This window comes from Ictidomys tridecemlineatus, chromosome 4 (genome assembly GCF_052094955.1).
Source record: "Ictidomys tridecemlineatus isolate mIctTri1 chromosome 4, mIctTri1.hap1, whole genome shotgun sequence".
Classification (NCBI taxonomy): Eukaryota; Metazoa; Chordata; class Mammalia; order Rodentia; family Sciuridae; genus Ictidomys; species Ictidomys tridecemlineatus.
Window position 1 is genome coordinate 48324868 of NC_135480.1, and position 16110 is coordinate 48340977.

General features: G+C 43.8%; 1 protein-coding gene across 1 annotated transcript in view; it reads right to left on the bottom strand.

The window, feature by feature from the left end:
- The window catches only part of Spon1 (spondin 1), a 266766-nt gene that overhangs the window by 150576 nt on the left and 100080 nt on the right, over positions 1 to 16110 (bottom strand). The window contains exon 4 of the mRNA XM_005326779.5: positions 4127 to 4200. Coding sequence (XP_005326836.1) covers positions 4127 to 4200 — 74 coding nt within the window. The remainder of the gene's footprint in view (positions 1 to 4126; positions 4201 to 16110) is intronic.

Below are 16110 nucleotides of genomic sequence, written 5' to 3' on the forward strand. Positions count from 1 at the left end.
GCCAGGAAAAACTTCAGCTCCTCTCTCCACCCCCATTTTTTAGCTGTGAATAGCTGATAAGTAGGGAAGGAGAGATTACATGAATAAATTCAGTATTTCCGATTGTCAAACCCACATTCCTAACTGTGCCTTGTTGCTTTTAGTCTGTTCTGCTTCCTACAAGATGAAAACAATGACTACAGATGCAGCTTGCTGCAATAGCTTTTTCTTTAGTTTCCCTAGCAGTATTCACATAAGTCTTTTTTTTTTTGCAAGTTGGACATTCATTCTTTAATATTGCACAAAGAACAGCAACAAAGAGCATAAAATAATTTTCAATGTCAGAAAGAGCATTTTGCAGATCTTCCTTTGGGAATTCACTGGGTTCATTGGGTTTGAACATGCAAAATAAGTAATGGTTGATGTAAATTCTAGGTTCTAGGATGGAGAAAAAAGTATGGGATGTGGTAATAATAACTGCCAGGCTTTGATTCCCTGTATATGCTGATCCCTCTCCATACGTTGTCTCATTTATCCTCATAATCTTAAGAGGTAAGTACTTTGGTTATCCCCATTTTACCAATTGGTAAACTGAGATGGATTAGAAAATGTACTCAAGATCACCCAGAGCTAGCGAGTAGTGCAGGCCCAGGTCACTGGGGGTCCAGACCCCATTCCCTTAGTCTCTGTATTCTGTCATTCCAGGAAAGTCATCTGGATTTGTCTACATAAACAATGAGATTAAAAAAAAATTGGGGGTTGTTTCTGTTTAGCTTTTTCCAAATGAGGAACAGTGCATTTAAAAAATTACCTCCCTCCATAGCTTCAGGATTTCCAAACAACCCCCAAAATGAGGACTGCAAAAACTCAAAGTGGAGATAATTGACTACTTTTTTGTACAGTTAGGAAAGGCCAGAGCATTGTCAGCACCTAGGAGCAAGTACACCGGCCTCCCTACCCCCTGCCACTATGTATGCATGGAGCCTGGATCTGATTCCTGGGTGAACCACTTTGATCATTCAGGGACAAGCCCCATTGAATATAGTTCAGGAAAGGCAGCATAAACCAGTCACTCCTGAAGACTTTGTCCTTTTTCATTCCCATTATGATCAACTACAGTGTGAAAAACCAAAACTAGCTTTGATAACCAAATTCAGAAGAGCGAGCACCTGCTGGGGTTTCGATCGTAGTGACCAACTATGGTTAAACAAGGCAGCAGTCATCTCTGGTGGACCTCCAATAAGGCCAGTTGGTAGCGTTACCTTATCAAAAGGGCTTTCAGATTTAGGTGCTAAAGTTAAAGAGATTTCCAAGGATTTAAAGAAATGCATTTATAATGAACCTTTTGGAATTCCAAAGGAAACTAAGCCTTCATCTAAAAATTAAATTTTGAGGTTCGAAAACAAGCCTTTCTTACTGAGGAAAAACCTACTGATAATGAACCAGGCTTTCAAAGGGTGGTGAGGAGGAGCCCCAGTCTGTTCCCACAGGACCACAGCAGGGCTGCCAGGTGCAGGTAACTTCAGGCAGGAGCAAGGCTGAGTTTCCCTTCCTCCCCACCTCTACTCTTAATCCCTTGCCTTCTCTGCTTTCTTTGTTCTTCTTTCCTTTTTCTTCTTTTCCCCATCTCTGCTCATGTGCCGCTGTCTTCTGAGTTTCTCTTTATCCTTCCTCCCCTTGGTCTCTCTCCTTGGTTTATGACATGGTGTCTGTGTGCATGTTTATGACAGGTCACCTTTTTGAATATTTTATGTTCCTCTGTTCTTAATTGTAAGTAACTTAATGTTTATGTTGCTTTTTAAAAAGTAACGATCCCTATTACTTTTTATCTGTATGGCACTTAATTCTTTCCCTATGGATTAATGGCTACAATTGGGGGAAAAAAATGAATGACTCCAAGTTTCACGATCCCCTTTCTTGATAGATTTGATTTGACTCAACAAGGAAGCAAAGAATATACAAGACTTTAATGAAAAAGCTGGTGATAATTAAGTGATAATACATATTTTAAAAATCCCTTTGCTCTGTGCTTGCATTTTATACACTTTCTTAAGGTGTGTTGACTGATTTCTTTGTTGGCTGATTTCTTCCTGGGGCTGCTGTCTCTGGGGATCATCTACAACTATATCTGATGAGTCTGTGGCCCACGACCTTTGCCCCCACCCTTTTTTTTTCCTTTGGTCTACTATGTTGCCACTGGCTAGTGGCCCTGTATAGAGATGCATGATTAGTCATGTTGATAAGCTCTTTATCTAGGGGAAACAACTATGTATTGCTATGTCATTTTATTGGCGGTGTTATTCTATAGAACTTAAGCCCATTTACACCTTAGACAAAGGTTTTATACAACATCTGAATTGAGCCTTTGGAAAGTACCCTTTAGTTAATGATTCCTTTCAGTTACACAGGATAGGATGTCACTGAAGTGTCTCCTCAGAACCCTGGAATCCTGGGAATAAGGCTGTCCTCTGACAGACTAACAGAACTACATGCAATGAAGCGATCAGCCACTTATGGGGGAAGACCAAGAGGTGGCCTATGAATGTGTGATACAGAACCTCCACAACTCCACCCCTCAGTTGGACTTCCCTTCATGGCAGGGGAATCAGTACTAGGATTCGCTCAGGAACCACAAGCCTTAAGAGGTGAGAAAGCTCTCTGCTTGGAGAAAGGCTGAGTGACCCTTTGGTTAGTTAAGTACAAGAAGGGGAAGTCCTCAAAGCCATGCATGTATGGTGGTGTCCCCTGGAAACTAGCAGGGGGCCCTGATGGCAAAGTCTGACCCTGATGGCAGGTAGGGCAGGGCACCCTCTGACTCCACAATCCTCCACCTAGAACTTGGTGGTGCTGCAGCTCATCTGTAGGGAGACAATGCATTGACCTGTCCAAGGGGATTCAAGCTACTGAAATAGGACGTATTTGCTTTGACGGGAGGGTGGTAGTTTAGGACACTGGTTCCTTGTGTCAAACCTTTCCTCTACCTCTGTCTTTATGAGGTGAGGAGAGTCATTTAGACTGTTCCTCAGGCTCTTTAACTGTACAATAGGAATCATATCATCATCTTTACCACATAGGGTTGTCGTGCAGATTACGTGATTAATGCCTATGGATTTCCTCAGAATAGTGCCTGGCATATAACAAGCACTCAGAAAATATTAGCTATTATTATTATTTCCCCAGAAGACCTTTATCAACCTTTCTTAGTAGCTTATGATTTGCTAGAGTTGGAAAAGTTTATTTATTCTCCAAAGACCAATTGCTCCAAATGCAAATAAAAGTTCTGCAGAAATGAATAGAAATGAGATAGTTAAGCTGTATAATTATAGAACATCTTCTATTTTTATTTAGTTGTCTAATGACTTCTAAACACATTCAGATGTTTAAGGTCTTATTTTTTTTTTACATTAGATTAATGAACAAGCTTTTGGAATTTGCTAACTACAGCTAACACTTATATAGACAGCATTTACTATGTGCCAAGGAGGCAAGGCACTATTTTACTTAGGTTGCCTTATTGCTAGGAAGGACAGAGACAGATTCAAACTCAGGCCTGATTTGAATCCAGGACCTTGTTTTAACCTTCCCAGTCTTCTTAGACTCCATGAGCTTTATCAGAATGTCTCAAAGGAGAGGGGGTTGATGAGCTTGCAAATCTAAGTCCCAGAGTCTTGAATGTGAGATGTAATCACAAGACCAGTGGCCCCATGGCATTCCCTGTACCCTGCTGGCCTTCCCTGAGGAAAATCCCCCATGTTGTCCAAACGTCACACGAGTTCCTTGGGGTGATTTTTTTCTTCCCAGAGAACCTTTATAGACTTTTTAAAGGTACACAATTGCACATTCCTTAATTAAGTCCTGTGAGTTATTCCAAGGAACCTCTCCAGAATAATCACTGTTTCACAAAAATAAGACGACGACACCAATACGAGGTACATTATCTCCTACCCAGGGAATCAAGCTGAGTAATTAGAGCTTAAGGCGGATCCAATTATCCACAGCACACAGCCAGATTAAAAATCGGAGCTTCGTGAGAAAGTAGAACCCACGGGGACTCAGAGAGCCCGATCGCCTTAACTCCTGCAGCAGGATGCCTGAGCTGGAAGAGCCCCTTCTATGGATCTGGCCCTCCCCACCCGCAAAAACTTACCTTGTTCACAAAGTTTCTTGGTGAGAGAACCTTCATCTTGAAAATAGATGATGCGTTTCTGTACGATGCTGGCCCTGTGGGAAAGAGGACATAGCACGATGGTGAGGATGGTTGCCAGGGATCAGTCAGACATGGTCCTTGTTGGGCCCACCAGGGCTCTGTGGCTCTGGGCTAGTCATCCCAGCTCTCCGTGCTTCCGCTTCTTTATACAGAAATTGGCACAATAATAATAACTATCTCGTCGTGTTGCTGTGAGAACCGTCAGAGAAGGTATGTCAAGAGCTTAGCACATGCCTAGAAGCCACTCAATATGAGTTATTGAGTTGTTGTCAGTAATATTATTATAAGGCAAGAAAGGGAACTAACAGCATTTTCAATACCTTTCTCAATGGTTCATTTTACTCTACTCTTCATATTAAACCACTGAGGCCATTTATAGATCAACCGAATTCAAATTATAGAAGCATGTCAAATCTCTTCCTGAAGGGGGAAAAAAAAAGGAACTTAAAAATATATTTTAATTTGTTCTGAAAATGTCATTCTATATCTTTCCTGAAAGTCTAGACAAAACTGTCTCCTACATTCTGAACAAAGACAACCTCAGCTGTGATCTCTCTCCCTCTTAAACATGTCAAACACAGGCTCTTAGAATTTGGAAAGCATATTTTGAGGTTGAAAGACGACTTACTTTTGGTCAGCACATATTTTCTCTTTAATCTGGAATTGCAGGCACTCTACTTCTTTAACTCACTCTGTTGTTTATTTTCAGCTGGCCTTGAAGAGGTTGAATCCTGAAACCCAGTGTTCCAGTAATTTGAAAGTCTGCAACACTTAAAGTTGAGACGGTGCCAATAAATCTCGGGCCATTTCTATCGATTCTCTTCAGCAATGGTCCTCAATCAAAAGGTAATTTTCACTTCGATTCACCCTATTTAACAGATAAAGGCGTCCCTCAACTCCATTACAGCTGACCACACTGACTGAGTGCTGGACTCACAGGATCTGCCCTGGGTCACATGATCCCATGCCCAGGGAGGGGCCGTGTGCGCTGGAATCTGTGGAGGACAGAGGCGATTTCCCCGATGGTCTGGGCCAAGGCCAAGGCCAAGATGACTTTCCAAAGAAATGTCTCCTTGACATCCAGGCTTACACAAAAGAACACATTTCAAACCAGCCTACAGATGTCTTTTACGGCCTTTCTCCACCCAAGAGAGATGAGATGTTGAAATAAATGAATGAAATATGCTTCCTGTCTACACAAAGCTACTTTGATGATTATCCATTCTATGGACCATTAAGTGGGAAAGTTTCCTCAGACCAAGAGAATAACATTCACCCCCCACCAATACCACCACCAAGCCCAAATAACAAAGCCTTTTGTTAGAGCACTGGTCCATTTACCAGCCTTTCAGAGTGTCCCTACCCTGTGCCCGGAAGGACCCCTGGAGGAGAAGGAGCAGGCTTGGTGGGAAGTACCCCAGGCCCCACACTCTTGCTTCAACCAAAGGCGCCATCCTTATTTCAACCACAGCAGGTTCCTCTCCATTTGTCTTCCTGCTGTATTTATTTATCCCCCCCCCCACCTCTTTCTCTCTTTTTCTTTTTCAACATGTCATTGCTGCTTAGTGGCTGGCACTGGGGGAGGTATCAGGGACACTGTCTTGAACGAGACAGATAGGACTGCACTTCCCATTCTCAAAATTTGCAGCACAGTAAGGGAAAGCATCAAAGAACCAAACCCACAGCTAGTGATTTAACCCACCCGTGATGACGTGCCACACCGGACACATCCACACGTACAGCAGAGCTTAGCACAGGGGTCTGGCCAAGCTGGGAAAGGTTCCCCCCCAGAAAGGACAGTCAGGCTCAGATTTAGAAGAGTAGGAGTTACTTAGGTAAGTAGGAGGGAGAAGAAAGGCAGAGGGCATCCTTAGGAAATCCTTGAGGTGGGAAGGGACGTGAGCTCACGGGAGAACACACGAGTGGTATGTCAAGGAGGTGATGTGAAATGAGCTGTGGAGGTGAGCAGGGCTGTGTCACCCAGAGCCTGCAGGGAGATGGCATTTTGCTCCATGTTTAATGAGATAGCTTTCTAGAGCATGCCCTGAGGACTGAGATGATCAGATTTGCTCTTTTGAAAGGGCACTTGGGCCACCAAATAAAAATGAGTTGGAGTGTGGCTGCAAGCGTTCAGAGATCCCATGCAAATCCAATTCTGTTTCACTTACTTTTCTCGCTTGAAAGTTTTGGAAACCACTGATCTAGAGGATAACATGCAAACATCTGTCATTCAAGGCTCTTTACGATTCCCCCAAACAACCTCTGTCTTCATTTGTCACCACTTTGTGCTGAGCTTGCTGGGTCCCAGGCTTTTGAGGCTCACCTTCTTGTCTGACCCCCTCTTCTGCTCTACCGGGCCCTTGCATAACTGCTTTCTCTCCCAGAATCTCCCTCACCAGCCTCTACTAGCATCTGTAATGGATCTCCTGAACTTTCTTCCTCCTATTGTGAATGGGAGGACAATGGCAGTATCTATGATTTAAAGGCATGATCAGGAAAAGCAATTGCCACCACCTTTTGAAAAATAAGATTGTAAAGATTTGGGGGGACCAGAGATAGAAAACTTGTATTTCCTCTAAAATGTCTCAACTGCCTCACGCCTCAAGGTTTTATAAAATCTAAGGTAGACAATCTCTCTTTTTAATAATCACTGTCATTTTTGAGCCCTTGTTATGTGCAGTTTATACTATGGAAACACTATATATATATATCCTCAAATTTTTCATCCGAAATGCTTGGGCTGGATATACTTTTGAATTCAAAATTCTTTAGATATTAGAAAATTAAGATGGCACATATCCCATTGATGCCCCCTCCATAAGCAAACAGCAAAATCTTAGATGATTCATACTGAGGGTAAATAAACCCCATAAATGGCTTCATATCAATTAGGTAAGGTTGGGCAATATTACCAAAATGCTCTGGTTTTCCATGGAATTTAGATAAAGTTCTGTGGCTATTCCACCCTTGTCTTCCAGGTGAGTATGAGGGAGGTACAGGGAGGTTCAGTAACTTGTCCAGGTTTGGAAGCTTCCCCTGTCTGCCTGCAAAATCTGTGATCTGTCTTACTCTCACATGGGTTAGAAGGAGTTGGTAACATATATATATATACAAAGGACAATTACTCTGAGACTTTATGGTCAATGTCACCCCACATTGATTTTCTTTGGATTGATTTAAGCCTCTCGTGGAGCACATTGTGGAGGGCCAGGACTGTGGTGGGTCTCCTCAGAACCTGAATCGTGATCTCCTGAACATTCTATGCAAAGGCTGAGCTTGGCCAGACCCTTATATCATGCCCTTTGGGTTTCAAACCCTGTGTGGATCAAATGGGGAAACCAGTCTTCTGTCTCTCCTATGATCTCTGTGCAATGCCTTTGGAGTGCTCATTCCAGGCACTCTCCACACCTACCTCCATGCTACCATATTTTCCTCCCAGGCCTTTACCTACCAGACACACACACACACACACACACACACACACACACACACTCACACACACATGTACACATACACACACACTTCAGTTACCTAATGCATACCCAAGGAAGATCTTTCTTCCTTGAGGTTGACCCTGTGACAGGTGTCCTTCCAGTGACAGCCAGACTCTCTGGGCTTCTCTGAGCACAACACTTATTAACAATGACTACCTAGTTAGTATTCTGTCTCCCATGCTAGATTTTAAGCCTCCTGAGAGCAGGAAGCAAATCTTACTTATTTCTATGGGTGATGGTGTCATTCTAATACTGGGATTCAAGGAGGAGGAAGAGGGCTTGTGGAGAAGGAGAGCATTTGTGGCAGTAGGACATGATGGTAGTCATTTAGTGGGTAATTAGGTGTAGGGACCTGTAACTCAGGGGAGGGTTGAGGGGGTTGGGTATGAATGTGAACGCCAAGGTGAGAGTTGAAGGATTTGGAGTAGCCAATGTCACCAGGGAAGGTGTGTAGAGTGAAATACAGGGTCCAGTTGAGCCTAGAATGCCAGGGAGGATTGCCATTCACCTTCAGACAGGTTAGCGGAGAACAAGACTTTGGAACACTTCATGGTAGAAGATGCTTCTCTTTATTCTTTGTTTGGTCACCTCCTGAGAGAATTTTGCATTCTGAGAAAATGCATTTTCCTTTGAGTCTATTCCCATTAAAAGTATAAAACTCAGCTGAGACTTATAAATCATACTATAGTTCAGGAAAATAATAGTTTTATAAGGCAAGAAAGCTGTTAGTAAGAATTCCCTTAGCATTTCAAAATGACAAATCTTCTCCCATTCTGTGTTGCAGTTTGGCAGTCTTTTTGCATAGCATTTATGTGCTGAATGCTCTCTTATCATGAGAGAACATGGAAGGAAACCTAAATTAAAGTTCTCAGTATGTGAGCTTCTCAAACTTCAGAATATTGAGGTTCTAAGTAACTCACTAATCATGTCAAAAGTTTTCTTTTAAAAATAAAGTGGATATTTCCAAAAGTATCATCCTAAATCTTTAAATTGCTTGATGGGCCCTTTTCTGACTAATGGGCTCATTCATTTACTGTTGTTTTTCCTTGGGGAATTTGCCTATTGTGGTAAAGTTAAAATTTGCTAAGTTGTGGGTTTCCTGTCTTGTGTTAAAAAGGGTGGAAAGGGGAGATCTCAGACACTGAAATACTTGGGAGAGACCAGACCATGAAATAACTTAAAAAATATGCCTGGCTCCTCAGTGGCTGGTTTATCACCATGCAAAGATGATTTGCAGAAGGTCCAACTGCAGCATGTTGAACTTAGTAGCAATTCAGTATACGGTAGCTGTTATGGTTTTTGATGTGAAATCGCCAGCCTTTGATGAAGTTCCTGGCACATAATAAGTGCTTAATAAAAGGTGGCTATCATGACTGATGTCAGGTCTGTCTCCTTCACTTAGGGAGGAAGGAATGAGGGTGCTACCTTGGCCAGCTGCTTCAGACACAGATAATAAATGAACCTTGGGGTTTGTGGTCTCCAGACTACTTTTTTGCCAATCTTCTTCCCAATTCCAGTAAATTCTCTATTACTGAGCATTTCTTGGAATACTTTATAAAATTTCTCTATGATTTCAGGAATGTTTTTCCATAGAGGTGGTTCAGTTTATAACCAGCAATGTTTATTCCCATCTACCAAAAGTAAGAGTAATGTGGAAGGACCCAGGAATAAAATATTGAAGGCATAGTGATGGTATCTTAGGGTACTGAGGGTCTCTGTGTTATTTTATTTCATGAGGATGCCAAGTGCTAACCTGATCTGGTCTCACATTCACCAAGAGGCTGTGTGCATGTCATGATGCAGCTTCTTACAACTTTCAGGTGGGACCTCAAGAACTAGAACTGTGTCCTGAGCTAATAGGTATCCTAGAAGCCCATGACAATGTACCCATAGTGGTGCCAGTAACTGAAACAAAAGACAGAGGGGTAAAAATAATTGTTTTTTTTTTTTTTTAGGATTTTTATTGAGGTAATTATAGATTCACACAAAATTATCATAGAGATTGTTCTCTTTTGCAAAACTTAAGTTGTTATGGTTTAGACATGAGATGGCCCCTAAGGCTCCTGTGTTATTGCAGGAATGTTCAGAGGTAAAGTGATTGGATTGTGAGAGTTGCGACCTGATCAGTCCATCCCAGTTTGAATGACTGGGCTGTACCTGTAGACAGGTGGGGCATGGCTGGAGGAAGCAGGCCAATGGGGATATGCCCTAGAAGGGTGTGTCTTCCCTGTGGCCACTTCCTCTCTCTGCTTCCTGACCCCACCATGAGCCCAGCAGCTCTCCTTGTCTTGGCCCTTCCCCTATGATGTACTGCCTCACCTTGGGACCAAAGCAATGGATTCAGCTGTCTGTGAACTGAGACCTTTGAAACCATGAGCCCCAAATAAACTTTTCTTTTTCTAAGTTGTACTTATCAGGTGTTTTGTTACGCTGATGCTAAAGCCGACTAAAAGAAATTGGTTCTGAGAATCAGACTATTGCTGTGACGAACCTGACCAAGTGATTGAGAAGGCTTTGGAGTTGTTCTTTTGCAGATTGACTGTGTTCATGAAGTTTCAGAAGGAAATGAGGACTCTATTGAGAATTGGACTAGAGGCCTATTACGTTGTACTCTAATAAAGAACTTGGCTACATTTTGCCCATACTCTGAGAATTTGTGTGAGGCTTAATTTAAAAGTGATAGACTAATTAATCTGGTAGAGGAAATTCAAGACTGCCTGGCATCCAATGGCATGGGTATCACAGGCAGCTTTTTAGCTAGGTTTACTGTGAGAATTTGTGAGAATTGGGGGCAGAGAATAGAATCAAAGGATTTAAGAAATTTGTAGATTGGCCAGAAAAATGCATGTAAAACTGGGGCCAAGGAAGGTGTGCTTGTTAAAAAGATTACAGTTCCTAAAGAGATGTTAAGCACTTTGCATAGAGATAACAGGAAAAATGCCTCAAGGGTATCTCAAGAATTTGCAAAACCACACTCATTACAAGCTCAAGGATGTAGAAGGAAAATTTCCTTTGAGAAGAAATCATGGGGGCACCATGCTTATATGGGGGTGGGGGGCTTGGGAAGTTGTTTCCCTGTGCTGAGCTATGCAGGTATTCAGCAGTCCCTGCAGCTATGATTCCAGGGGTCAGGGCATTGTGCAAACTGGCATCAGGCCTTGGCATCAAGAATTCAGGAAGCTAAAGTTAAGGGGTTATGGGGTCTCCACTGAGATTTCAAAGGAAGACATGCTAGGTAAAGTGTAGCAGGGTTGGAGTCCCTATAGGCTGCCCCTGAGAGGGCAAGGCATAAGGCTGTGAAGGTGAAACTGAAGCTGGAATGGAGACCTCAGGAATTAAGAGACACCAGTAACTGTCTGCTGAGAAAAGCTGTTGGCTATGGAAAGAACCAGGCTAAAGAAAAACCCATGTGAGCAGCAACCAGTATGGCCAAAGGGGTGGGGCTATGCAAGCCCTTTGAAAAGCATGTCTAACATCTCTATGTCCCAGATGCTGTACGCAGAGTTGCAGGTGGAGTTCTGGAAACAGTTTGCTCCCTGGGTTTTCATCTTGCTTTGGTCCCATCTCTTCTTTCTATACCCCCATTCCTTCCTTTGGGAAATGGAAATGTTTACTCTGTGCCACTGAATATTGGACATATGTAACTTGTTTACAATTTTTATACGAACTTAACAGTCAAGAGGTGGCCTTGAGTCTCAGAGAAGACTTTGTGAGCTTGAACTGTGGGCGATGCTGAAACTGACAATGGGACTCTTAGAGATGAATTCAATGCATTTGGCATTGTGAGATGCACATGAGCTTTTAGGAACAGAATGCTATGGTTTAGATGTGAGGTGTCTCCCCCTACCCCAAAGAAAATGTGTTAATGGAGGAATGTTCAGAGGTGAAGTGATGGGAGTGAGAGCTGTAACAATCAGTCCATCCTAGTTTGAATAATGGTTGGTAACTGTAGGCAAGTGGAGCATGACTGGAGAGGTTGGAGGTATGGCCTGGCAATGTATCTTCCCTGTGCTCCCTTCCTCTCTCTGCTTCCTCACCCCACCATGGGCTAAGCAGCTTTCTTTGGATGCATCCTTCCCCCAGGATGCACTGCCTTGTGGGAAGCCATTCTCGCACATGATTGGGCACCTCCCGGATTGGGTGTGAGGCACTCTGGCTAAACTGTGTCGGAGCTATCCCCACCCTCTCCAGGTGTGAGAGCCTGTCCGTGTGGGGGTGTGACTGACCACTGACCCTGAGGCCAATCACTGACCCTGACCTTGGAATGCTGCCCCCCTCGGCCTTCATTGGATGGAATTTTCCCCTGAATTTCTTGTTCCCCAATAAAAGGCCACTCCTGGCGTGCTCTCTCTCTCTCTCTCCTGCTAGCCCTGAGTAAGCCTTGCTGCCCTACCGGGTGGTTCAAGGTGTGAGCCAGAGAGGTGAGAGCCGTCTCGGACCTGGTCATAGAAAAAGGTAATTGAGTCTGTGTGTTTATTTTGATCTCACTAGTTAACTTTTATGCCAAGAACCTCTTTAATGAAACCAGTGTGCTGGTCGCCTGGTGGACTGCCTTATCTTTGGCCCAGAGCAATGGACTCAGTTGTCTATGGTCTGAGACCTTTGAAACCATGAGCCCCCAGTACACTTTTCCTCTTTGTTCTTGTCAGGTGTTTTGGCCACAGTGACACAAAAGCTAACTACAACATAAGTGTCACAAGTATAGCTGGGATGCTGACGTTGATAGAATGCCCTGGGCTTGAGAGTGGTAACAAAATGGTACGATGGCCTAGCAGAGAGCCAGATCATGCCATTCTGTAGAAAATGTGCCTAACCTACCACTCTCTAGGACAAAGCTGACCCAGATGACTCTCAGACGTACAGCCTGTTGGAGGCCTCTAATCAACGACAAGTGCAGGGGTGACTCAGCCATGGAAAGGCCATTTCTGGCTGAGATAAGGTGGAGGTAGAGATGGAGCTGGGGGAAGTGTTGACAGAAATGAGGTCAATCAGAAGGAACTTCTCAGAAAAATGGCACTGGAATCTGAGAGGCCAGGTCTGTAACCAAGGATAGGAACTTTGCAGCCGTTAGAGCTACCAAGCCAAAAGATTTAAAAAAAAAAATGCCTATGCCAGGTCTTCTGCCCAAGATGGACCTTGGACACCGTGTCATCTGCTCTGAGAAGACATTTCAGCCTTTCTCAGGAGCATGAGCTTCACCCAGTGCTGTCTACCACATGCAGCTTGAGTTATGACCAGAATCTGTTTCAAAGGTTGGTGGGGTTCTTAGTAAGACCACAACCCATTCCGAGCCTTGTGTGATCATTGGTTTCTGGAGCTCTTGACTCACATCATTGAACAAAGTTACATCTACCAAGCCCTGGTTCCAATTTAAACAAAAATTAGTGGAGAACCAGTTTTAACACTCAGTTTATTTGTTCTATAGAATCTTAAATGGCCCGAGGGATAACAAGCTCCATTTTCCCTCATTATTGTTCAATTTCAGACCTCATCTTTATCATGTAACTTGTCAATACTATTCTTCTAGCACTTTAAAATTTATCCCCAAACCAAATTCAATGGGAAACTAACAAGGAATTGATTTTTGTGTCATTAAAGAGATGTAAAAAGAAAATAAAACCTGTGTGTGTTTTTAAAGAATTAATTTAAATGTGAGAGATATTAAAACCAGACTTTCATTTACTCATGAACTCATTTCACAAGGCAGGTGCCACAGAGCTGCCTTAGGACTTGGAGGTAGAGATGAATACGATGCATTGAGCGTGATTCCAAACAGTTGGCGGCCCACAGACAAAAGACATGACATCCGAAGAATCAGAGTATTACATGGCAAGTACTGGAGTCCAGCAGCCTCTATTCCCTCCCTCTTCCTTTCTCACGGAACTATCATTTTGTTTGAGGTTGAACCAGGCAAGCCAGTCATGATGATCCACTTCTGTGTTCCAGCCTTCCATGCAGTGAGGGGAGGGGACTTGAGAGTCAGTCACATGTTATCTCAGTAAAACAAAGGCAGGCTTTAAAATGGAGGGGAAACCTTCTGAGGAAGCTTGGCTTTCCAGATAGAGGAAATCTATGATCACCCTGGCCTGTCCCTCTTTTTATTCAGTCTTGAATACAAACACAATATCTGTAGCAAGGCAGCCATTTTGCCACCATGAGGAAAAGGCTGAAAAAAATCAGAGATCCTACTCCTGACATCATTTAGCTGCTGAAATAATACCAGCAGTCACTTACCCCTGGCATTCTTATTACATGAGACACACAAACCTCTATTTGTTGAAGCATCATTAGTCATTTTCTAATGAACACGGCTCTCAAAAGCATGCCTAACTGATGGAAAGAGGTATGAATAAAGTAACGTGGGAGTGTAGACATGGGAAGCTCAAAAGGGAGAAAGGAGCCAGGTGCTGCCTGAACCCACACTAGCAGGTCAGCAGCTGGAGTCTTCTAGAAGCACAATCTGATGGGGACTTAGAAGAGGGCCTTAGATTCGGGAACCAGAAGGTCCCTGCTGTCCTTTCCTGAGGCGGGTCTCCAAGTACACACTCCAGTCTGAAAACAGACATGGCCCTAAGGGAAGGAGAAGACAAGGGGAAGTCTGTCAGGAGACACAGGCAGGGAAGTATGCTCCTCCTGGGCAGCTCTCACATGCCCACAGCCAAGACCAAGGAAACGGTACAAGTCCTGAGGGGCAGCTGCTAGATCACTGGCTATAAAGTTGTCAACTGTTAGAAAAACTCTTACACCAACTCAAATGAACAAGATAAATAGATTGTTGGATGAAGCCCCAGTTGTGAAAGCTCTAACAGGTAGGCAATTCTGCGTAGTAAACAGGATCATTTCTCATTTTCTATAATTGTTTTGAACGGAACTAAGGATATTTTTCAGCATCTTTTGACTCTTAATGGTCTCTTTAGCTTAAATTAGCCACAGACCTTCTTAAACTTGCCAATGAGATAAATGTCTAATCCTTGAACCTGGGGTGAAGCTGCCTCACAGACATCATTAGGTGGAAACAGTTGTTCTCTTAAGAAACCATGAACAAGGGTTTGATGAGTCTGAAAAATGACTTTTCTTTTTCAATCAACCTTAGCATACTATTTGGCCTTTTGCAATATGATATTGGTACCTGGGGTGTGACTAGTTGAGGGACAAATGGCAGTTTCACTGTTTCTTTGACATGGCTGAGACCATGAGTAGTAATGGATCTGTTACCCTGGTTGTTGGGTGGTGGCCTGCCGGGCTTCCCCCTGTACCTTCTTCACATCTATAAACCCTCCCTAGACCATGAACCCCTGTGATCCCAGAGACTACGGGTCTGGACAGGGTTTATGGAACTTGGGATTCTTAATCTGGAGTCTGCAGACGGGTTTTAGGATGTTGAAATTTTATGTGATGTGCTCAAGCGCATTTTTCAAGGTAAGAATTCATAAGCGTTTGTCTGCTTCTCAAAAGGGTTCCTGCCCCCCCCCCAAAGCTTAGGCACCATGATGTGGCCTGAAATGCATGATAGCAGACATAAGAAATGATGTGACTGTCACTCTAGTTAATAAAGTCTCTAAGACATGTGCTCCCTCCATCCCCAAAGATTAAGGTTAAATTTTTATCCCAAGCACCCAAGGCTTCAACTGCTTTCTCTCCAGACTGAGCTCTGATCCAAAATAGAAGCCGTCTCAGCTGGGAAACAAGAATAGAAAGCTCCTGGGTTTCTGGGGTGTTCCTCCCTGTGCCTGCAGAGTCCTGGCTGAGCCACAACAGGGCGTGGGTGTTGTCACATAATCACCTCTGCCCCTGCCTCTAAGGAAGAGGAAGTGCCACCCGACCCCCCTCTGGCTGGCTTCAGTACATCAGTATTCTCTGCAGTGGCTTCCCCCTCCGCTGGGTACGACTGACCAGCTCACTGTTCCCTTGATGTTGGTGAGCGTGATTACCAATGCCTCCTACCGTTAGCCTGCTGGTTGGTGGTCTTCCTGCTTCCTGTGACAGCCAGACCACTGTCCCCTCAGATGTAAGGACACCATCAAGTGACAGGGCAGGGCCACCTGCTATCCTTTCTGTTTCTCAGAGGGCCTCCCTGTTCCTCCAGGGTTTCTACTGTGGAAATGAGCAATCCGTCCAGTAGGAGAACTGGCCAGATTGGGGTGTGGGAGGGTGGTTATTGTTTTCAGCTAGGGATTTCTGATCCATGGATGGGTTTCAAAATATAGTCGAATCCCCAAAAACCTGTGTGGAAACTGAATGCAAAACTGTACGTATGTGCAGTGCATTGCTCTAAAGCAGAAGCAATCATTCTCCTGCTGGTTAATACCCACCCCACCCCGTCCACCTGCACTCCAAGGAAGGTCATCGCCGGGAGATTAAATAAAGGGATCCTGTGTCATGACTGCAGTCACCTCCAAACGGTCTCCTCTCCTTGCCACCCATCCAATT